This window comes from Pyrus communis, chromosome 9 (genome assembly GCF_041283825.1).
Source record: "Pyrus communis isolate YQ-2024b chromosome 9, ASM4128382v1, whole genome shotgun sequence".
Taxonomy (NCBI): Eukaryota; Viridiplantae; Streptophyta; class Magnoliopsida; order Rosales; family Rosaceae; genus Pyrus; species Pyrus communis.
Genome location: NC_142573.1, coordinates 23529796 through 23552937, shown reverse-complemented (window position 1 = coordinate 23552937; position 23142 = coordinate 23529796). Strand labels below are relative to the sequence as shown.

The 23142-nt window shown below is 38.3% G+C and overlaps 3 protein-coding genes across 4 annotated transcripts; 2 read left to right on the top strand and 1 right to left on the bottom strand.

The window, feature by feature from the left end:
* The first annotated feature begins 6590 nt into the window (after nucleotides 1–6590).
* LOC137738802 (nuclear cap-binding protein subunit 2) lies at nucleotides 6591–10425 on the top strand. 2 transcript variants are annotated; one of them, XM_068478274.2, is made up of 9 exons: nucleotides 6591–6710; nucleotides 6867–6953; nucleotides 7070–7293; nucleotides 7389–7527; nucleotides 7610–7643; nucleotides 8637–8747; nucleotides 9562–9615; nucleotides 9733–9842; nucleotides 10097–10425. In XM_068478274.2, exons 2-9 carry the CDS (start codon nucleotides 6936–6938, stop codon nucleotides 10166–10168), a joined length of 762 nt encoding a protein of 253 aa, XP_068334375.1. In that variant the 5' UTR covers nucleotides 6591–6710; nucleotides 6867–6935; the 3' UTR covers nucleotides 10169–10425. The 2 variants fall into 2 exon arrangements, with proteins under 2 accessions (XP_068334375.1, XP_068334378.1); XM_068478277.2 differs by having other exon boundaries at nucleotides 6598–6710; nucleotides 9736–9842.
* Nucleotides 10426–10749: 324 nt separating this feature from the next.
* On the bottom strand, nucleotides 10750–19371 carry LOC137738801 (26S proteasome non-ATPase regulatory subunit 2 homolog A). Its single transcript, XM_068478273.2, has 25 exons — nucleotides 19122–19371; nucleotides 18696–18796; nucleotides 17669–17789; nucleotides 17502–17561; nucleotides 17271–17338; nucleotides 17036–17078; nucleotides 16683–16748; nucleotides 16172–16210; nucleotides 15993–16075; nucleotides 15351–15465; nucleotides 15056–15130; nucleotides 14342–14500; nucleotides 14016–14123; nucleotides 13819–13923; nucleotides 13593–13733; nucleotides 13414–13518; nucleotides 12880–13101; nucleotides 12549–12662; nucleotides 12258–12473; nucleotides 11963–12022; nucleotides 11769–11882; nucleotides 11589–11674; nucleotides 11377–11485; nucleotides 11100–11278; nucleotides 10750–11013 (listed from the first exon to the last, which is right to left on the bottom strand). Exons 1-25 carry the CDS (start codon nucleotides 19239–19241, stop codon nucleotides 10938–10940), a joined length of 2685 nt encoding a protein of 894 aa, XP_068334374.1. The 5' UTR covers nucleotides 19242–19371; the 3' UTR covers nucleotides 10750–10937.
* A 1991-nt stretch (nucleotides 19372–21362) lies between these two features.
* On the top strand, nucleotides 21363–22334 carry LOC137741044 (histone H3.3-like). Its single transcript, XM_068480851.2, has 4 exons — nucleotides 21363–21405; nucleotides 21512–21590; nucleotides 21698–21774; nucleotides 21954–22334. Exons 2-4 carry the CDS (start codon nucleotides 21519–21521, stop codon nucleotides 22213–22215), a joined length of 411 nt encoding a protein of 136 aa, XP_068336952.1. The 5' UTR covers nucleotides 21363–21405; nucleotides 21512–21518; the 3' UTR covers nucleotides 22216–22334.
* Nucleotides 22335–23142: the final 808 nt, after the last annotated feature.

The following is a 23142-nucleotide window of genomic DNA, read 5'->3' as shown; positions in this document are numbered from 1 at the left end:
ATTGAGTAATGTTCTTATTTATTCTCTAAATTCTTATTTTTATTATATATTTTTTAAAAAGTTTTAAAAAAGAGAAAAAATTGTCACTTACTATGGTCTAATGTTATTCATTCCTCATTTATAAATGACAGATTTTAGGTTTGATTCTCATCAAAAATAAATTTGAATTACATTATTACTAATCTACTGTGACACTTAGCCTAATCCTTGCGATAGATAATATCTTTAATTCAAAAAAAAAAAAAAAAAAAAAAAAAAAGCTTCTGACCCAAACTAGAACTTGGACTCGATTCGATGGGGAATATTTTTTTTTTAACAAATAATATTATCTATACTAAAATGCTGGAGAAATAAGCTTGTTGATGCACAAAATCGGCGATGACTTTGGTACAACAGAAAATGTGAAGTTTGTGACCTTCGCTAGGTTGCTCTAGTCATTAGTGTGGATAAGTATTTAAATGAATAGAGACAGGGAAGCAAATAACACAAGATGTACGTGGTTCACCCAGATTAGCTACGTCCACGGAGTAGAGGAATTCTCATTAGTTGTGAAGGGTTTACACAAATACATAGGTTCAAGCTCTCTTTTAGTGAGTTCTAGTGAATAGTTTAGTACAAATAACATTAGGGATTATTGTGGGAGAATGATCCCCTTTTATAGAAGAGAGTTTTTAGCTTTGTTCTGACATTGACATGTGTCGTGTTGTGATTGGCCTCTGATATCGATACGTGTCGCGCTGTGATTGGCTTCTGATATCGACATGTGTCATGTTGTGATGGAGGAAAAGTCTTGTGGGTCCTTAACGGTATGCTGTTAATCGGTGCTTAGTAGTTTCGGGATTGGTCAAGTATGGTACAAACAGTGCTCCCCTAAGTTCTCGAGTGAGGGAAGCTCCTCGGTTGGGGACTTGCAAGATCCAAGCCATTGAGTAATCATGAAACTTCCAAGTACCGAAGTGTGGTGTCACCTTCACTTGCCTTCTCTGTCCTGTAAGTAGATATGGCAACTTCTCTTAGAAGTATTTTTCCTTCATCCAGGAGTGGTATCTTTGGTTGGAGTTGACGCACAAGGTAATGTATCATTTCATTTTAAGCTTACTTGTAGTTTCGGGTTTGGTCAAGTGCGATACAAACCATATAGTAGGAGTCCCCCAAGTCTCTAAGCAAGGAGATCTGCCAAAGGAGGTGACAGACAAGGTAAGCAATCAAAGTTCCAAGCAATCAGTCTCAGATCGGTAGGTTGATCTTGGGTTCCGGCTGATTGTACTCATTCTCCCAGTCTCTCATTCAGCAATAAGGATAAAGAGAAGAAACAGGGAGAAGAGATGATATGAGGTACTCTTGTTTTTGGAGAAGACGGATGAATCGACACGTGCTTTGTTGTACTTGACTTTCCATAGGTGTATTCTTGAACTGGGCTGGAGGGTTTTCTGGTTTCCTCCAAAGTAGTGAGCCGACTCCAAAATTTGAGGGTCAAAACAAGTCCGTCAAACCTGAAGTATGTTCGATCCTGATGAAATGGGATACTTTTGCTGTTTGGCAAAGTAGTAGATGTGGTATGGCGAAGCTTTATTCTGCGACAATCGTGTTGGCAAATGGCTGTTGAGGCTTCTCGATCTCTTCAATTAGAGCAATGATGCCGAGCCTGGATTTTTTATTTTGTTGAAGTTTGCATGTTGAAACTTCGTAGGTGGACCCTGTAGGTTGAAGTAGTGCTCCCTTAATTTCTTGAGTGAGGAAAACTTCTCGGTTGGGGACTTGAAAAATCCAAGGCACTGAGTAGTCGCGAAATTTCTGAGTACCAAGGTGTAGTGGTATATGGTAGGACTCCCCCAAGTCTCCGGTTGAGAAAGTTGACGAGGGAGGTGTCTTGCTAGTAGGCAATTTTCCAAACAAAACTTCACCATTTTCCTTTCTAAGTGGTTGCCCAAAATTCCTCCTTCATATACATGTGGTATGAAAGTTGTTAGGCCCAAAGAAGGGGAGGCCTAGGCTCATTTCTTTTTTTTTTTTTTTTTTTTTTTTTTTTTTTTCTTTTTTTTTTTTTTTAATGGGTGAAGCTTTTGTGTTGAAACTTTTGTATTGAAGCTTTGCTATTGAAGGTTTTGTGTTGAAGCTTGTAGGTGAAACTTTGTAGGTGAAGTTTTTGTGTTGAGGCTTTGTAGGTGAAGCTTTTGTGTTGAAGCTTTGTAGGTGAAGCTTTTGTGTTGAAGCTTTTGTGTTGAAACTTTTGTATTGAAGCTTTGTTGGGCACCATAACTTATTTTGTTTCACACTATCTTGATCAAGAGTGTGTAAAGCTTTTGAGAATTGTAGTTACTCTTCATTTGTTAAAGCTCTTGTGGTGAAGCTTTTGTGTTGAAACTTTGTGGGTGAAGCTTTGAGGTTGAAGCTTTGTTAGGCACCATGAATAAGCTTTTGTGTTGAGGCTTTGTAGGTGAAGCTTTTGTGTTGAAGCTTTGTAGGTGAAATTTTTGTGTTGAAGCTTTGTTGGGCACCATAAATTGATTTTGCTTCACACTATCTTGATCAAGAGTGTGTGAGGCTTTTGACATATGTTGTTGCCCTCCATTTATTAAAGCTCTTGTGGTGAAACTTTTGTGTTGAAACTTTGTGGGTGAAGCTTTAAGGTTGAAGCTTTGTTGGGCACCATGAATTGATTTTGCTTCACACTATCTTGATCAAGAGTGTGAGGCTTTTGATATTTGTTGTTGCCCTCCATTTGTTAAAGCTCTTGTGGTGAAGCTTTTGTATTAAAACTTTGTAGGTGAAGCCTTGAGGTTGAAGTTTTGTTTGGTACCATGAATTGATTTTGCTTCACACTATCTTGATCAAGAGTGTGTGAAGCTTTTGAGAATTGTTGTTGCCCATCACTTGTTGAAGTTGTTGAATTTCCCAATTTCCTTTCTTTTTTTTTGGGGGGGGGGGGGTGGAAATTAGAAATTTGAAAATGTGGGAGAGACAACATATACAAATTTTGTGGAAGAGAGACAACATATACAAATTTTGCTTCCACACTATTGAGCAAGAGATTGTGATGCAAGCCACACCTTGTAGTAGTTGAAGGTTTGGATGAACCATATAAATTGAATTTGCTTAGAACAGTCTTGATCAAGAGTGTGTGAAGCTTTTTACGAGCTGTAGTGTTTGCATTGTTACAGAGGAGAAATGTCTGAAGTAGATGTAAGAGGGCTGAAGAGCTTGATCTTCGTATACCATGCACTGAAGCCGTTGTTGGCTTGCAATAAGACTTTGTTGGTGACTATAACTCTTGTTAGGCATAAGTGCTCCCCTAGTTGAGTTGTAAAGCTTGAGGGTTTTTTATTATTTATGAATGCTAGGAGTTCATATGTACAAGTTATACCACTCGTCTTCTGGTTGGTGGAATGAATGGTGAGTTGCTTTCATCACTTGGTTAATGGTACGAATGTGAGTTCCTTTATCACCTTTCATCATATTTCACCACCTGGTTGGTGACACACCAACATGAGTGACAAGTTGCCAAATGATATTAGAGTACGGATTGTACATTTCATCACCTGGTTGGTGGCATGAATGAGAGTACGAGTTGTACATTTCATCACCTGTTTGGTGGCATGAAAATAAGTTCCTTCTTCACCTGGTAAGTGGCATGAGTGGCAAGTTGCCAAATGATATTAGAGTACAGGTTGTACATTTTATCACCTGGTTGATGGCATGAAGGAGAGTACAGATTGTACATTTCATCACCTCGTTGGTGACATGAAGATGAGTTCTTTCTTCACATTTCATCACTTGGTTGGTGAGAATAAGGGCGAGGTGTCGAGGCACATTGTAGCAAGTGTTTGACACAAAGTATGTTGAACCCTTTCGAAGCACATTTGGCTTATGTATGGATGTGTTGGAATGTATGGTGTTTATGTATGAATGTGTTGGAATGTATGATGTTCATGTTTATTGACATGAGTGATGCTTATGAATGTTTTGCTATGCATGAAGGAATCCATGCTTTCGATATGTGAACCATGTTGGTTGTAACACTTAGTATCACATACTTTGTGTCAAAGTACGCATGTTGAAGCTCTGAGTTGGAGTATAGGGGTAGGTCAGCGTAGACCAAGTGTTTTAGTGCTAGGAATGCAAAAGACTCAGAATAAGTTGTATGAATTCCCTCTTCTTTAAATATTTGCCGAATGGCTTATGTGACAAAAGATCTCAAGTGGTTGAGAGTCAAAACATTTGTAATGTGTATGTCTTCTTATAATAGCATTTCCTTCAGTACTCAGTCCTCCACTTTGAAAAAAATGAGGATTGGCCCTATAGTCATAATAGTCAACGATACGTTCATCCCTGGTTGTCTTGATACGAACTTTCATCCCTTTTGTTATAATAAGCTTGCTGAGAGTAAAAATTCTTCCTCTTACCAAGAGATAAATACGTTTGGTGACTGAGCGAGTAGCTAAATGAGGCAGGAGATGATGCAATGGGTGTCTGAATGGCCAAGATCTCCTTACTTGGTAGAACTTGACTTCCATTTCCCACTTGTTGATAGGGGTTAACCCTATGAGGGTTCCCTTGGTATGTCCTTGTTTTGGCGAAGGCGTGGTTGTAAGCCTGTGCCATCACCTCAGAGTAAATCTTCCAAGTGTTGGCATTGATCATGTACTTGAAGAAACAATCACGTAGGTCTGCCGTGAAGGCTTTGAGGGCGGTCTTGTCATCTGCCTCAGCGCAGCGAGAATACTTATGGCTGAAGCGGCCGACATACTTTCGTAGTGGCTTATCCGGCTTCTGGCGAATAGTGTACAAGTCATCTGCGGAATGTAAGCGATCTGTCTGGAAGATGTGTTGAGAGATGAACAGTTTCCTCAGTTCCTCAAATGAGTCTACTGTCTTAGGTGGAAGACGACAATACCAATTCAGAGCTCCACCAGAGAAGGTAGAGGGGAAGAGAAGATATCGTTCTTCGTTGGTGTGCATCCGATATGCCATGGTGGACTCAAAGAGGTCAAGGTGTTCAATCGGGTCCTCCCTTCCAGTGTAGAGCTGTAAGCCAAGTTTCTGCTTTGTCTTTGCTTGGAGGGGGTGTCGAGGATCCTCCTTGTAAGAGGGCCAGACCTAGGTTGGTTCCAGTCAGGTATTTCGGCCTGATGTTCGGCCTTCAACTTGTTTACTTCCTCAAGGAGTTGTAGGACAAGGAGGTCCTGAGTGGAGTCAGGTACTGCTGGATCTTTCTTCCGTAAGTCTCCTTCTCCTCTTGGAAGTAGGAAAGCTTGATCAAGGGCATGAGATTTTTCTTTGGACTCACCGTACTGACTTCTAGGGCGAGCCTGTCGAAACGTCCCCGAGTCCCCTGTACCTTCATATTCCTCTAGGACATGTCACTCATTCCCTAGATTGGCAGTTGGCTTGGGGCATGAGAGATGACTGAATCTTTCAGAAACCCTTGGGTTATTGACCTTCGAGCTTATGTGGATGGGGTTCTCTTGACGTTGCCTCAGGAAATCCCGACAGTCGTGATAAAAGGCTTTTGATCCTTCTACTATTTCTGTAAGAAGGTGCCTTGCTCCACTTCTCATACTTCGGGTCGAAGCAGCTGGGTCGATAGATGTCTCATGTTGATCAACACCTTGATGAGTAACTCGCTCCCCCTTAGGGATATCCATGTTCAAGACAAGTGATCCCTCGTGTTGGGGGACACCTAGGTGGTGGTTGACTTCCTCAGGGACGATGAGTTCGTGTGTTTGAGTATGCCTAGCTTCATGAAGCATCCTGAAGAGCTTCTCATACTGCTCTTGGAGGATCTCATTCTTTATCGCTATCTTGTTGTTATGAGCCTCTAGCTCATCGACTTTAGCCTGAAGAGCAAACTTTTTTCGTTCATTCTTTCGTTGCTTCGCACTAAGTGTGAGGGTGATGTCGTTATGCGTGCTGTGGCTCCATTCACTCCCCATGTTGGAGAGGGGTGCCTGGTCGAAAGAATGCGTACGAATGGTGAAAACTAGCTTGACAAAACTAGAGAGAGTAGGAATAAGTGTGATTCCCACAGACGGCGCCAAATGTTGATGCACAAAATCGGCGAGGATTTTGGTACAACAGAAAGTGTGAAGTTTGTGACTTTTGCTAGGTTGCTCTGGTCATTAATGTGGATAAGTATTTAAATGAATAAAGACAGGGAAGCAAATAACACAAGATGTACGTGGTTCACCCAGATTGACTATGTCCATGGAGTAGAGGAATTCTCATTAGTAGGGTTTACACAAATACATTGACACGTGTCGTGTTGTGATTGGCCTCTGATATCGACACGTGTCGCGCTGTGATTGGCTTTTGATACCGACATGTGTCGTGTTGTGATTGGCCTCCTGGTTGGAGGAAAGGTCTTGTGTGTCCTTGACAGTATGCTGTTGATCGGTGTTTAGTAGTTTCGGGATTGGTCAAGTATGGTACAAACAAAGCTAGTTTCACAATAAATTAGCAATAATGTATTATAAATTCGTTTTTATCAAGAATTAAACCTAAGAATCTAAATAACTTAGGCCTTACATTTATATATATATTTTTTGAATAGGTGAAATTGAAAAAGATAAAAAGCAAAATATTATTAACGAAAAAACAAAAAACTGCCGACCCGGACCCGTTGGGGAATTTGGGAATCCACCCGAAGGTGAATAAAGTTGAAAGAGAAGGGTGGCCAAAGCTACCGCTTCCTCTTCGTCTTCCTGTTCCAGGTACTCTCTCTCCCTTCGGACCTAAAATATTAGGGTTTATAGTTGCTTTAATCAACTAATACCTGCCGTTCCTCTAATGATTTTATCACACATTATTTTTTTTCTCAATAATTTTTTTATTGAAATTAAACTCATATATTCTCTTATTTAGTGCAGTTTGATAAAATTTCTGCAATTTGTTTCTTCAATTTTACCTGACTGATTAGCCCTCGGTTACACACGGCCATGGCTTCCTTGTTTAAGGTAAATTTATTAACTCCGCTCCCTCTCATTTGTTGGACTTCAAATCTGGCGCTTTTAGTTTGTCAAAGATTGATGAAGATAGCATACCCGCTTATTATCCTTTGTAATTTTGTTAGGAGCAATCGAAGCTTTCGCAGTACCGGGACAGACGGTTTCCCGGTTCACAGGAGGAATTTGAACAAGCCCTCCTGGCATCAACCACTGTTTACATTGGGAATATGTCCTTCTATACGACAGAAGAGCAAGTTTATGAGCTCTTCTCTCGCGCCGGAGAAATTAAGAAGATAATTATGGGCTTGGATAAGAATACAAAGACGCCTTGTGGTTTTTGTTTTGTTTTGTAAGTCGCCTTCTTCTTTGTATTGTTGATGTCTTGAAGGGAAATAGTTTGTCAAGATATGTGTTAGGTGCCTAATCCGAAAAATTTATTTACAGATACTATTCTCGAGAGGATACTGAGGATGCTGTCAAATATATAAGCGGGACTATTCTTGATGATCGCCCTATTCGTGTGGATTTCGACTGGGGATTTCAAGAGGGAAGGCAATGGGGTCGTGGGCGAAGTGGTGGACAGGTTGATTACTCTACTCTGCCTCCTTGTCATGGGAAAAATGTACCATTCGGATTGTTTTGATTTTATCTTCTCTGTTTTGCAGGTGCGTGATGAATATCGTACTGATTATGATCCTGATATCCTTTTCTTTTAGTTTGGAATGTCCGGTAAAGCTTTCTTCAGTATGGTTTATAATTATAATGTTGCTCGTTCCCTTGGGATTAAAATTGGGGCCCGAGCTTTTATTTTTCTTGCAAATCTAGATAGATTATCCAAGCTAAACTTATATATGTGGCTGCCTTTGCATTCAATTTCTATTTAAGTTCTTTTGCTATCATGGTTTCTGTTTCTTGAGAATTTTAAGGATTGGTAGGTTGAGCATGTTGTAAATGATTTAAAAATGTAAGGTGCTGTATGTTCTACTTGGAGACTAATTATTGTCTGGATAAATTCTTCTAGGCTTTGCTTTCCTGTGAACCTGTACCTACTTAATTTTAGATTATCAATGCGATGGATATTAGTTCATCAATGTGTACTTTATGACACTACTATGCTGCCATAATTTACAGACCCATTTCATCTTTAACTTTTCCAAATTAGCAACTTTTTAACGTGACCAATCCATCTCCAGTTCTAGCTCACGAATGTCTATTCTGATTTACTTTTTGTTTCACTATTCTTTTGTGGATGGACATCAAGTTTATACCTTTTTTTCCCTTTGCCTTTTGTTTCCTTTTTTATTTTATTTTATTTTATTTTATTTTTTTTTTTTATCTTTATGTATTCTCTAGCAGCTGTTTTCTTATTTTATTAGTTGAAAAGCTTATCTACATATTGTTATTTGCCACCCAAGTACATGTTTAATCTAGTGATCCCAATTAATTAGAGTTGCAGGAAGAAGATGTAAAGTGATTAGGTCTTTGCAGCTTAAATTTTATTTGAAATTCAGTCTGAGTAGTTGCTCTGAAATTGACTTGTGGTGTTTCTGTTCACTTTTTTTTATTGTAAGCATTTTCTATTTAAAAAGTAGAGCACTTTCACAAAAATAAGCTCGTGATGGATATTTAATCTACATTATTGGATACGTGATGAAGAAAACGTTTCTCTTTTGTTTCCTTAATATGTTACACGTAGAGGTGGGTATGGTAAGTTAGTTCAAAAAGAGTTGGAAGCTCAAAGATCACTTGTTGATTATGGAACTGGATCATTGGGATCTTTCCCTCCAGTCATGCAACCTCACTGTAAGTTACTTGAAACTGTTTGATCTGTTTCTAGCTTTAAACTACTTATATAGTTCAAGAGATTTAGAGTTTTTGCTGGATCGGTTGTCTTTGCTTATGTGATTCCATTAGGATTTTTGAGTAGGTTGATTGCAGGTGCACAACCTTACCTTAGCAAAAGACCTAACCTGAAATGATGCAGTCAAGCATCCTCCAGATGGAGAGTGGACCTAACCTGAGGGAAAATTTCTTAGCTTTATAAACTGAAATGTCTTGTAGAAGCCATTTTAGGTCAAACACCTTTTTCATTGTGTTGTGACCTGTAGGAATAGGGAAGGCACCCAGGTTCTCTCCGACCACTACTTATTAGAATAGTCTGGGCATAGCCACTTTAATGATTCCGAAGTCACTCAATTATCGCCTATTCACTAGTGAACCCATGATCGAAAAGTCACTCAATTATTGAAATACATCTCATTTCTCTAGCATTTTGGTGTCATATTTGGAAAATTTGAATAGCCAGCAAATTCGAAGAAAAACTTAATATAGACATTGGATTCATATTGCAAAACATAACTTAGGTGGGATTTTTTTTTTTTTGGGGGGGGGGGGGGGGTGTTGTTTGGGGGTTGGTGGAAAACTACTGATCTGTGTCTCACGGCCACAAATAGAACCTGGACCTTCATGCATTACATCAGGATTGAATGCAACTATCTGAAGAGACTACAAGCATTAGTAGCGAGCCTGTTGAGATACATAATATAACTGTTTGCTATGGTGGTGTAAAGTAGAGTTTAGTTACTCTCTTAACGCTTTTGAGTTTTAAATCGTTCAGATGGTAGACATGGTGGAGGTCCGAATCATGGGGGTACTCAGCGGCCTGGTAGAGGTATCTATTAATAAAAATATTCCTATGATTTGTGTACTAGATTTGTACAATCGTTTCGGCCGTTTTTGTTAACGCTTCTTTGAACAACTGATTTAATTTGAAACTTGTTTGCCAAAGCAGATTATCCTCGGAAGCGGCACCGCGATGATGACCGCCACTCATATGACAACTCGAAGAGAAACTCGGATTCTGAATCGCGGAAGAACACTGATCACGAATCTAGACCAGTAATTTCTACGACTCACGTCCCAATTCGTTTTGAATCCTCTTAATTTATATGGTATTTGGAATTGCCAACATGTTTGCCATGCAATGTAGTATCGTCTCTATGACTGAGAGTGCCATTTCACATGTTCATTGATGTTCCTGTTTCCTCTTTTTCATTGGAATGGCAACATGGGGCAATTGTACATTCATTATTGAAACAAAAAAGTATAAAGAAGGAAAGACGGGCGCTTTAATTTTTTATTTGCTGCAACAGGAGAAAAACCCACGGTTTCGTGAGAGTGGTGACTCTGATGACGATGAAGATGAGCAAAAGCGGCGAGCTTAATCAGGTTCCACAGCTGGGGATTGATCAGTGGACCGATACTTTAGTGCAGATAGAATTCAACGGCGTCCAAATCCGAATGTTCACTGAATTGTGCCCCGGACAACCTGAAGACATGGTTTTCTTTTGTTGATAACTTCATATGTTAATTAGTAATTGCATGGATTCGATTCGGCTCCAGATAAGGAGACAGAATGTGCCTTCTAAAAGATACCCTACTTTTCAATATCCAGCCTCAAATGATTATAATTTCATGATCATCTCACTTGAGCTGCACTGCAACTTTTGGATATCTAGTCTCGATTCTCAAATGATTATAACTTCCGAGTGTGTTCACCATGGTCATCGTTGCCGTCGTTTCGTTAAAAGTATAGGGAGGGGAATTTTCATTACTGCCTTCAACAGATTGAGAATTTGGGAGCGGCAAGTAGCAACAGAAGCCCCCTCATCAAAATCCTTGATCAGATAAGGCCCGTGAGAAACAAGTAATGTTTTTTTTTCAAGGGGAGAACGATGTATTGTTTACTTATTTAATGCGTTCTGGGAAGAGAAACAAATGTTGTAAGGTCTGAACGAGGAGGAGAGCAGAGCAAATCAATGGTATAACCGTAATTGATCGGTCGCTGAAGGGTATATGAGTAATTAAAACTCAAAATAATAAAGAACCATGTTACAAAATCAACGGTCACTGAATGCTTCCATGAAAAATAGAGCATTCGTCAAAGATTACAAACTCTCCATACAGTTTGTTGGGTGGACTGGACTGAATTAACTAGTTATCTTCCCTGTAGTCTGGATTCTCTTTCAGGATCACGAACCCTTCCAAGATCGGGGACAGGGGGATGTACCTGTGTAAAAAACCAGTTGTCAGTGTGTTAGAGCGGTACAACAGCAAGTTAGTGAAGCGTAAACACCTCGGAGAAAAATCACATACTTTTCAGTAGCCAGCTCCGCTCTATCACCCGCAGCGAGAAGAACGGGTGTCGAGTGGGTCTGGAAACCAGTGATCGTTTTGGGACGACCAGCCTGGCCAACCACATCAACAGCTTGTCCCACTCGAACAGGGACGGACAGTGGTTTGAGATTCTCATCCACGGTCAACAGCATTCTCGGCTAGCACAAGAAAAGTAATTACCAATATAACGTGAGAAAGACCAGATTTAATAACCGGAGAAAGCTGCATATAAAGAAGAAAGTGATCAAACACCAACCTGCATTGCCAAAACAATAAAGTAGAGAATGTAATGATATTTCCCCAGAATGATGGCTTTCATATCAAGACATGCATGCAGCAAGGTAATAATTCCAGCAAGTGCCGTTCTGTAAGTAGAAAGATAGTTTATAGATGTTAGACTAAGCCACCAAGCACCATTCTGTCAGAAGTAGAAATGACGAGTGTATTTGCAGCCACAAGGTTACTCACGGTGATAGCAAGAAGCGATCAGAATGGTATGGATTTAGAGTTAACAAACCCTTTCCCAAATGTACAAGACCTTGAGCAATTCGCACCTGCAGACAGTGGCCGAAGATATTATATAACTGCAGACTGGAAAACTCAAAAGGAAAACGAAAGAACAAAAAGATAGGACTCAAGATGTATTACACAGAAAAGAAGGCTCGCATCTTTGTAGTAATAACTTGAAAGATTGCGAAGCATGCCAGCTATTCTAGCGTTGTTGGTTCCCGCGCCTAGCAAACCTAATGAAATCACTGCAGCCTGAAGAATCCAAATGGAATATTAGACTCGCTATGAAATATGTGCCAACAATGGAGATATTGAATGCTGTAATATGTTACCATTGCTACTTCTGAATCTGTATCGTGGCTAAGCCTGCTCAATGTGTCCATAACATTGACCTGGAGGAAACACCCAAATAGAACAGTGAAAAAGGCAACTATAACCCAAGTAACTTAACTTCCCAATTTAGAATCACTAGTAAAGATAAGTATTTCAAAAATCACTGTTCCATGTCTATTCCAACTCTCGATACATGAATGGTTAGATTTCAAGGGCAGTTGAGCAAGCATTGGAAGTAAAAGTTTTACTTTTAAAGGCGTTTGACTATCACAATGGATGTAACCAGATTATTACCTTTGGATTTGATATGCACAGGAGACCAAGTGCCAACGGAACTGCCCGACGGATATTTTGTTCTCCGTATTGTAAAAGATGCTCTAACGAACGAATCGCCATTTCAACTCCCAATTCTTCAGCCATTGATATCATAGCAATTCCAAGAACAGCGGGTCCCTGGTGAGTTTCATTTTTCTCAAGATGGTGTGAACAATGACCGAGAAGGTTTTGGACCTGCATGAGAAAGGAGTTCCCAACTTCATACATGTGGCAGAATCAAATGAGATTTTAGTAGCCTTAAAATATTACCTTAAGAACATTGCCTGTTCCTGCATAAGCACAAGAAAGCAAAGTCATATCGCAATGCTTTCTTATTTTTTCATTAAATGTCTTTGAAACTTCGGCAGTGGCCTCCACGCTTTCCTGTGAGAAAGTAAATTCCAAAAACCATTAGAATCATGAACTATTGCGTTCAACATTGTAATGAGCTTCTTTGGGCACAATGACTTTAACAAAACAAGCTTAAACTACACAACAAACATCAAACGAAACTAAAATCAAGTAGGAAAGAAAAGAACATGATTTTATAAAATGCAGAAAGAATAAACAATGAATTCCAGGAAGTTCAGCATGATTTTACCTGCTTCCCAAGGTACAGAAGTCCAAGGCTGAGGGGAATCAACCGAGCAAGGGGCTCCCCCAACTCCGAGTCACTTCGGTCCATTAGTGCAAATATGATTGCCTGCGCAACCTCTTCATTGCAGGAACCAACGTATACCAACCCCAATGAGATTGCAGTAAATGTGACCACGTCAAGGGGGGCTTTTGCATCATTAAGTATAGGAGTCAGCTTACTACGTATCTGAAAAAAGAAGGATAAGTTAGCTTTAAGTGGAAATTAACATTCAACAACAGATCAATCCACACTCTAACCAAACTAACAAACTCCTCCTGCATGCATTGCCCACTGCCCCCTCCAACAAAAAAAAAAAAACCTTTAATGATCAGATCAACACATGTTACAAATCCAAGGACAGTAGTGATTAAAGAAGGTTTGACAGACTCCTCTCATTTGATTCTTGAACCAAGAATGATACATAGAGTTGGTCCATTTCAATGGAAAATTTTCCGTGGCCTGCCAGATGTATCAACAGGAAAGGCTAAGACACTTTACCTGCTCATTCTGAGCACCAGCGTATGCAATCCCAAGGCCCATTATAGCACCAATCCGGATAAATGGATCCTCTTTATCAATGTACTCACCAAGAAGTGCCAGCGCCTGTAGAAGGAATTAAGATTCAGAGATACATTTCTAAGGTTGTATTCCGTAGATGAAAAGATTGAGGTACCCACAGGATCACAATCATTCTTGATACTGCAATTGACAATCCCAACCCCTAACAATGCACCAGCAATAACATGGGTATCCTTGCTGTGAAAGTACTTGTCAATTTGAGCAAGTCCAGAGTCAACATCCCACAATAAAATCATACCCTGTCAAGAAGAATAACAAGGAAGAATGTAAAATGCAGTTTAAAATAAGATGATGAAATGAGCAAGGCAATAAAGTCATGCATACCAAACTTGCTGCAGCACTGGTCTTCCCATGCTCTTTATTCTTGAAAAGCCAGTTTCCTGAAGAGCCTCCACTTGAGGCATCTGATGGGACTGTCATCAACTTATCCTGCACCAAAACGAAGTATCAAAGAACGCATGTCAATCAGCTCCGCAAATCGACAACTTTTTAGCAGATATATCAAGTGTGAAAATTTTTACCTGACCAAATCCAGCATTTACAAAAGCGTTAACAAATGTTGCAGCCAAGTTCTGTCTTGCTGAATCAACACTAGCACCAGCACTTGCCCGGCCATCAAGTAAGTGTGCCTAATTAAAAGTTCCAAGACAGTATAATTATCAGAGAAGGGATAAGAAGGATAACAAAGAAGCAACTTTAATAAATTACACAACCGCAATGAATAAAACACAGTTATATTGCATTTATTTTCACTACACATGCCACAGAAACACAGATTATTCCCACAAGTATTTTAGATATGCATATCATTCTAGATCAAGCATTACAAATAATCAAAAGTTCAAACCTTGTAAATGTCCTCTGGAGTTTTAGCCTCCATGACCTCAATGTCACGAGCAAGAGTAAGATAACCTTCACTTAGCTTAGTATTGTTGATAATATCCTGCAATGCTTCTCTGTCATCATCCTCCGCAACCATCTCATCATCAAGCTCAAAACTAATACCCTGCATGAATTATAAATGTGATTAAAATTAGTATGATTAAGAAAACACGCATAAAAAATATACCATACAACATTACTGTCCAATGATACCTTTTCAGGAAAAGTGCACAAAATACTTCCAAGGCTAATGAATATCATGCCCCCACTTATCTTATGATAACAAGCCAAAGAGAGAGAAACAATAAGGAACAAGAGGACACACTGCCCCACCCAGAACAAACCCATCACAGTTCGCTCTTATTGTCAAGGAATCAAGCTAAATTTAGCCATGAATGTATCATCAGAAGGGTATATAACTCTATTTCAGAACATTACTTAGAATGTTTTAACAAGGAACAAAAGCATGCATTCCTTCATATAAAGAAGACAGTAATGCTACACTTACCACATTTTTCATACCACATTTGTACGACATCTCTAATAGAGGTAGGGCCCACCAATACAAGTGGGTCCCACCTCTATTAGAGAGGTAGTACAAAATGTGGTACAAAAAATGTGGTGAGAGTAGTATTTTAGTAGAGAAGGAAATGAAAACTAAGGAAAATTCAACACTTACATGTCGAGCAAGGATGTAACAAAATTGCTTTTTACAAAGCAGATCATCACATGATGTAAAGACGTTCTTTATATTCTGCATGCATACACTCATGATTGTTAATACCAAATAATTAGAAATATGAAAAGACCAGAGACAGGTAATTACATGTGCAAACATATACATACTGCAAAGTTCTCATTTCACAAAAAAATAATCTTCTCTGAAACCCTTAAGAATTTGAAATGTTGCATGCTCAACTATAATTTATAAATACATGGCTCAAAAAATATCAAAACTGTTGCATAGCACAAACCTGCATGTTATCAAGGAACAGTGCAATCTGAAGAGCATTTGGATATTCTTCAAATTTCATATATATCGTATATGCAATATCCAAAACTAGTACATCATCTGGTCCAGGAAGGTATCTGCAATACGTTAAGATAAGAAGAAAAAAGTCAGCACTACAGTCAAGGAGAATGAAAGAACAAATAATACAATGGCACCTGGCAGCCACTAAACATATGTCATACAAAGATTTTTTTTTTTTTTTTTTTTTTTTGTTAATGTCATACAAAGATATGAAATGAAGAGTCTCACGAGTCTATAAAAGCAACTGATGCACGATATTCTCTGACTATAAGGACAAAAAAAAAAGGCATATTATTTTTATTCCCAAATGCCCCAACTGAAACTTTTAAATCTCAACGTTTTATGGTAGTGCACTAGAAAAGGAATTATTGGCAATTAATAATAGGAAACAATAGAGAAAAAGCAATGGGATCAAATTTCGAAAGTTGACAGATTAGTTCCAGGGCATAGAGACCCAAGCTAGACTCTAAATTTCAGTTAACAACTTAAATCAGACTTCTGAATAGTCATGAGAAACTATGCCACTTTTTGCCCCATAAGAGTGTCACATGCAAAGAGAAATTTCTTAACTTCATCCGCTTACCTTGCTGAACTGGTGAGGTAGAGACAAGTTCTCTTAAAATTTGTTTTATCAACATGCTCAATTAACAGATCAAGGTCTTCAACCTGGTCATTGGTCAAATTATCAGGCCCAAGAAGAAAGGGAAAGTACAAATGGCTTCACAGGCAAAGAATATTGAATAATTAATTAATAGATTTTACCTCCATTAAAAGGTCAACAGCTTCGGGTTCAGCATTGTGCTGCAATGCAGAACAAATAATTAGAAACAAAACCAACACAGTTTTCCTATTTAACATCGTCTACTGCTTACAGATTTGGATTTTCTGTCCATCTTCCAGATGGAAATTTCCCATTCAATTAAATTAAATGGCTTGAAGTGCATCAACATGAGGAGTTCGGCTTTTGAAACTTTGTGGACAATGTCTTATTATCCACTTTAAGCTGAATGATGAAATATTGCTGAATTTAAGTAATTCTTAGAACATATTTATAATATATTTCCATGCTTTTGTTTGCAATGAGACAGATAATATCTTAATACAAGCTAAAACTCTACTTAATACACAAACGAAGAGGAGCCTGATTTGGCTTTACATCATCTACCCATCTTCAGGGGGCATTTTCAAACTATCAAGGATTTATGTGTAACTTGATTGTCTACCCTAGCAAGAAGGAAAAAAATTCAAAGCGCAAACATGTTACGAATATTACCTTCATGTGAAAAGCAACAATTTGCTGTACTAGTTCCATTAATTCTTCAATTGGGGCCTCTTCACTCTGTAACGAGAATAACAAAGTAAAATTTAGAATAAATTTTTATAATGAGACCATAAACAATGACATGAAGCATTAAAGGTCTTGTCTCACTTATTTATCGACACATCTCCAGAAACAAATTTAATGATACCAAGAATAGATAAGTAAAAGAAGATATGGCTAAGGAACAAATAACCATGCAATTTGTGTGCTTTAGCTATATTAAGCACTGCAACCATGTATTACTAGCTACAGTAACTTTTAAATAAAAATGTTATTACATCATATATACAGGATAGACATAAAACCTGTCGCTTAGCAAATTCCTGAGCAATTTCTCCAGCTAAGTTCCTGATTACAAACAAGAAAGTCAACCAGTAGTGAACAAAAAATTTATCTTATGCCACTTCTGAACACAAATTCAGACACTAATCCCAAGGAACCTTTAAAACCCCAAAAAAAAACCTAAACATATTGGGAATTATGATACTATAATACCACAAAACTTCCCTAGAGGAAAGTTCTAAACTAGATTAGTCTGACCTGACATATTCATGGCCCCATGAACCAATATCACCATCTGAACCCAACAACCTGTACTTCAAGCTTTCCTGAAAGTGGTGGACATATAGACAAGATGAACACATTTATTCTGAATATCACAAGGAAGGTGAACCAGAACTAAAATGAACAAGTATAATAGTATTAATAAATACAACCAACCAATAAGAAGAATAATTGAACAGAAATCCTAAAATAAGTATACTGGCATACCCGTTCTCCCTCAGCTGACATGGTCAGTGCCAAAACAGACAATATATCTGCTAGGTAATTCTGCAAGTACAAGAAGGTAGATTAATTACACTACAGTGAACAACATTAAAGTCGGCGGGGTACAAAAGATGAACTACACCTATTCTATGAGAAACTAATAATTATACCTTCAACTCTGATTCTGCCATTGTTTCATAGTAAGCTTTTAGAGTTCCATAATGTGGGCGAAGATACTTTAATGGCTTTGGAACTGAAGTCATGGAGCTAGTTGAGGTACGGATTTCCTGCCTATGAGATGAAATTTTATGTGATGTCAGGTCACACCCTATGGGATAAAACTATATAAGAAAAAATTAATACTTCCACTCCAGGTATGGAGCGTAGTAACTGCTATGTAAAAGTAAAAAATGAATATAACACATCAATCACTTTCTACACTGACCAAAGATTGCAAAAGCTTTCAGGTGTAAATTGCATTTATAACATAATAATCATACACACACATCATAGCCATAACAGCATTGGTCAGAGTTAGAAAACCTCTGCTTTCCATAATTTTATGTTTTCTAGAAACTCTAGGTTCAGCAACAATGAAGCATAGATAAAACAATTTCCCACTGAAGACCCTTTTGGATCTTTATAGTGCCATATTTACTGCTGAGTGCTGACTACCAATGTCTCTTTACAGATTCACTAGGAGGAAAAATAGAATACCCAAAAGTCAACCCCTCTTTACCTTTGTTTCTTTGCCATAACAACAAATAATCATAAATATAAAGGGCTCAAAGATAGTGTTTTTTTTTCGTTCAACGGCCCTGTAGCTATAACTTAAAAGATAGCGGATAAAGCATCAAGGAATTCAGTTCACTGTAAAAGTGTATATTGTTTTATACTTGGCTCCCTTTGAGAATATCAAGTAATTTTTTCCCTTCGAATTTCATAAATATTCTTCCACGCTATTTCCACACATTTTTTCTATTCCCTCAAAAACAGCTCAATAAAAATTGGGACTTGTGAGAAAGTATAGAATATAATTCACAAAGACAGTGGTTATCGGAGGGGAAAAGGGGTGGCATAGAATGCGATTACCCATAGTGCCATAGACAGTGAAGGGTTCCTTATAAGCTAATTACATTACAAACCACTTTGCTTGATGGTCTAATACTAACTTTTAAGAGGACAAAAAGGGTCTACCTCATACTCTCTAGAGCATTCTTCTGCACACCAGGATCAGTATCCTGAACCCTCTCGACGTACAACTCTAATTGGTTCTTCAACTCCAAATCCTCCTCAGACTGCACGGAAATCCAATGCAGCTCAATTAAAGAAGCAAATTTTCATTGAATACTAAATAGTAAACAACCTTGTTAATCAATTTAACAGTCGAACACATGGGAACTCTTGGACTAATCAAGAAACAAATAAATTAAAAACGACTTGGATTAAGTAAAAAAATACTCGAATTTTATATTCCAATACAGGCTTTGATACAAATAGACATGAACGAACCCTAAATATCAATGCTAGTAGAGAATTTCTAGTGCGGGAACTTCAGCTTAATAAATTTTCTGGAGAACCAAACAGGCAGTGAACGGAACCCTAACCCCTGGATTTGCTTACCAAATCCTCATCCTTCTTATCGTCCTTCTTCTTGGGATCCGTTGCGGGGACTTTAACGGAATCCTCATTGCGCTTGCCGGAGCCGCTTCCGCTTGGGGCGTTTGGATCTTGAGGTGCCATGATCGAAGTTCGTCGTCTCCTCCTTCTGCTTTCCTCTTGAACAAGAAAACCCCAGTAACACCTCTTTCCCTTTCTTTATCACTCCCTCTGCAGGTGGTTTATAGAAATGAAAAATAGCCTGTACTGTACTGTTTTATTGGGCTGATGTATTGGGCCTTATATTTTAAGTTTTACATATTTTTTTAGGAACAGTTTGATTAATGAACTTAAATAGACATGGAACACGTGATCAATACAGACGGGTCGACCCTTGAATTTGAGAAGATAAAAGAGCGCGAATATCTTCTAGTTAAAAACTTGGTATACCTTGGGATTTAGTATTGAATTTGAGAAGATAAAAGAGCGTGAATATCTTCTAGTTAAAAGCTTGGTATACCTCAGGACTTAGTATTACGGTTTAGTAGTATTTTTCTTCATTTGTAAGTAACAGATCTTAGGTTCAATTCTCGCCAAAGGTGAATTTGAACCGCATTATTGTTAACCAATTGTGAGGCTTATGCCACTCTTCCATCCCCTTAGTGTAAATAATATCATTTGTTACGGTCAATATTCGAAAACAATTAGAAGCAAGAAGACAAACTCGGCTTCAGTGTTCGCTAGAAACATGAACGGAGGAACCACCATGGTTGGGTAAGTTCCATAATTTTTTGGGTATGGATATGCACCATATTACGAAGTTGGTGAAACGAATATAACCATGTCAATTTTCATCTTATATGTTTTTGAAATTTAGCTTTTGGTCATTGTTTGCTTTTAAACCATCTTATTCTTATGATAATATTATGTGAAACAACTTGTCAATTTCTGATGGTCAAACTGCCTTAGTTGCATTCCTACCTGAAGGCAAAGCCAACTACAACAACGGTGGATCGTTAACGTGTAAGGCAAAATTTAATGAGTTCAATGCAAAGACAAGATCATTTAGCGCGACTAAGATCCAATTATTATGTTTAACAAATTCAACTCTCAAACATAGTATCATCAGTGAAGGAGATTCCAATCACGTTCAATGACTTAACAAAGTGTCATTCGGTGAAGGCAGTAGCAATCATGTTGAACGCTTTAACATAGTACTATTTGGAGAAGGCAATAGCAATCAAGTTCCAAGAACAATGTGCTTAAGTTGTATGGGAAAATTGCCCGATTGAATATGACACACTTGACTCAGGGTGGACTTGGTCAAGGTTTCAGTAACAACGGTAATCTCCCAATTTACCATAGTTCAAATTTTAACAATATCATCAATTATAGAAGACCACTTATTATCTTTCTATCATTCCTTTATATCATTAAAGAAGATGGTTTTCATCTCATCAATGAAAATGAAAATTTTAATAGTCAACGCAACTTTGCTATCCGGATTGTCGTACAATAGTCGACAGGGAAAAGCTATTTAACTGACGGAAGTTTCTCGTCGTTGGAAAAAAGTATTTCCAACGGCATTAACACGACTATTTTTTACTGACAAACTTCCGTCACTTTATATATTTGTGACGACTGTTAGTTTTAGGGGTCAATTCTTGTTCATCTCGTAAGTTTTTTTTTTTTTTTTTTTTTTTTTGTTTCCAGTAGTGCCCTCGTCTCCACGTCCAAATTCATTCGTAGTGAGTGACTGAGGGAGGGCCTGATAACCAAAACCATAGGTAGGTGATTGCAAAATTAAATGTTAAAGTCACTAGAAAACAAATAAAGTGAAAAAAAATTGATAAACTTTTTTTACCGAAAATAGAAGAAAGATTTATCTTCTTCTCATAATTTCTAGTGCTCGACGTGGATTTCTGGGTTCATGACAGTTTTCTTTTCGTTACTTCCAGTTCTTTTTTTTTCTTTTTTTTCTTTTTTTTTTTCCTGTTTTATCTCTTTTATTTGTTAAGCTTTCCTAATCACGAATCCCTCACAAATTCTCTCACAAAAGAAACACAAATAATTTACGTTGGCAATCCGCGAATCAGCAATTCAACCAATCAGAGACAAATCACGAGGATTAAGATATTTCTGAAATTAAAATCCCCCTCCAAACCCTAGTTATTGTCGAAGACTTGTAGCCCACGTTTTCAACCGCCTCTACCACTATAAATAACCGTTTTCTCATTCCCTCCTTCTATCTCATTCGCGACTTGACGAAGTGTGAATATCAAAATCTTAGTTTCTCCCCTCTCGAAAGGTTCGAGTTTGTTATCTTCCAATTTGTTTGAGTTCGCAATCTTTGTGTTTCTTTCTGATCGGTTCTTCGTCACTCTGATTTTCAAATTCTTTTGCGTCTTTTATAGTGAAGAAATGGCTCGTACGAAGCAAACTGCTCGCAAATCCACCGGCGGTAAGGCTCCGAGGAAGTCACTTGCCTTCAAGGTGCGTTTCGTTAGGGTTTCTAATGTCTAGAAAATTATAATTATAATTGCAAGCGATTTTTCCCGGTTTATTTCATCTAAGTTGCTAATTGTTTTAATTTTGTATAGGCTGCAAGGAAATCAACACCTACAACCGGAGGAGTTAAGAAGCCTCACCGCTACCGCCCTGGAACCGTTGCTCTTCGGTATGTTTTCAAATCAATTCAGTTCAATCTTCTGAATGCAATTCTTGAATTTTATTATATGTATCGTAATGTTCTTTGAATTTCGTTATCTGCACCGTGTTCCTGAATTTTGGTATGCGAATGTTCTTGAATTTTGTTACCTGAATCGTGTGCTAATTCAATTTTATGTTAACTTACAGTGAAATTCGAAAGTACCAGAAGAGCACTGAGCTTCTGATCCGCAAGCTGCCATTCCAACGCCTTGTTCGTGAACTCGCACAGGACTACAAGACGGACCTCAGGTTCCAGAGCCATGCTATTCTTGCTCTCCAGGAAGCTGCGGAGGCTTATTTGGTTGGACTGTTTGAGGACACCAACCTTTGCGCCATTCATGCCAAAAGAGTTACCATAATGCCAAAGGACGTTCAGCTCGCTAGGAGGATCCGTGGTGAACGTGCTTAAACGCGCATGTTTGTTTTATAATTAATTTCTTAGTTTAGGAATTTAGACATTGCCATACAATTGGATTTACTTTGTTTTGGTCAAATTGTTATACGTTTGGATTTAAGTACCGATATTTCTGTAAACACGAAAAATTCCTGAAACAAGAAACAAGAATACGTGTACAAAATATATTTTGTGTTTAATGATTTTGGGGTTACAATCTCTTTGTAATTTGATCCTCTGATTCTATCTTCGTAGTGTGAAGATTTGTGGATGAGCTGTTGATCCAAAGGGTCGTCGGGGCTTTGATCTAGGGATGAACAGTTGATGAACGGATCTTCGAGGGCTTTTGGGCTTGATCTTGAAGAACAATTGGATGTATGGATTTCTTCAAGGGCTTTTGGGCTTGATCTTGAAGGTTGATGGATGAGCGGATCTTCAAGGGCTTTTGGGCTGAATCTTGAAGAACGATTGGATGTGTGGATTTGTTGAGGTTGTTGATCCAAAGGGTCGTTGGGGCTTGATCTTAGGATGAACGGATGATGAACACTTCCTTCAAGGGGTCGTCGGGGCTTGATCTTGAGTCGGTGGAAGTTTTTCAAGGGCCGTTGGGGCTTGACCTTTGAAGGAGGATTTGACGAAGAACGAAGAGTGTTTTCTTGATCCTTCGGGATTTTCTTGAGAGCTTTAGAGTTTCGAGGCTTCAAGGTTTTGGTGTGATGTAAATTCCCTTCTTTCTTTCTTTCTTCCTTTCTTTCTCCTTCCTCCAAAATGAATACCTTGGCTTCCTATTTATAGAATTCCAAAACTTGATTTTTGGATTTAAATAATCAGATGAAATAAATCATTTCTGCCAGGTAATGACACGTGTCCTATTTGATGACTTTTCCAATTTATTTCAATTTTTCGTTGAGTCACACGCTACATGTAAAATTTATGTGACAC

What these genes read in the sequence shown, in the direction of transcription:
- LOC137738802 (XM_068478274.2), top strand. An exon ending in TGTGGTTTTTGTTTTGTTTT is followed by an intron (nt 7,294 to 7,388) that starts GTAAGTCGCCTT and finishes ATTTATTTACAG; the next exon opens with ATACTATTCTCGAGAGGATA. An exon ending in GTGGGCGAAGTGGTGGACAG is followed by an intron (nt 7,528 to 7,609) that starts GTTGATTACTCT and finishes TCTGTTTTGCAG; the next exon opens with GTGCGTGATGAATATCGTAC.
- LOC137741044 (XM_068480851.2), top strand. Translation starts at nt 21,519, where the DNA reads ATGGCTCGTACGAAGCAAACTGCTCGCAAATCCACCGGCGGTAAGGCT. An exon ending in GGAAGTCACTTGCCTTCAAG is followed by an intron (nt 21,591 to 21,697) that starts GTGCGTTTCGTT and finishes AATTTTGTATAG; the next exon opens with GCTGCAAGGAAATCAACACC. An exon ending in CCTGGAACCGTTGCTCTTCG is followed by an intron (nt 21,775 to 21,953) that starts GTATGTTTTCAA and finishes GTTAACTTACAG; the next exon opens with TGAAATTCGAAAGTACCAGA.
- LOC137738801 (XM_068478273.2), bottom strand. Translation starts at nt 19,241, where the DNA reads ATGGCACCTCAAGATCCAAACGCCCCAAGCGGAAGCGGCTCCGGCAAG. An exon ending in TACCTCACCAGTTCAGCAAG is followed by an intron (nt 15,466 to 15,992) that starts GTAAGCGGATGA and finishes AACGTATTGCAG; the next exon opens with ATACCTTCCTGGACCAGATG. An exon ending in TGTTCCTTGATAACATGCAG is followed by an intron (nt 15,131 to 15,350) that starts GTTTGTGCTATG and finishes GTATGCATGCAG; the next exon opens with AATATAAAGAACGTCTTTAC.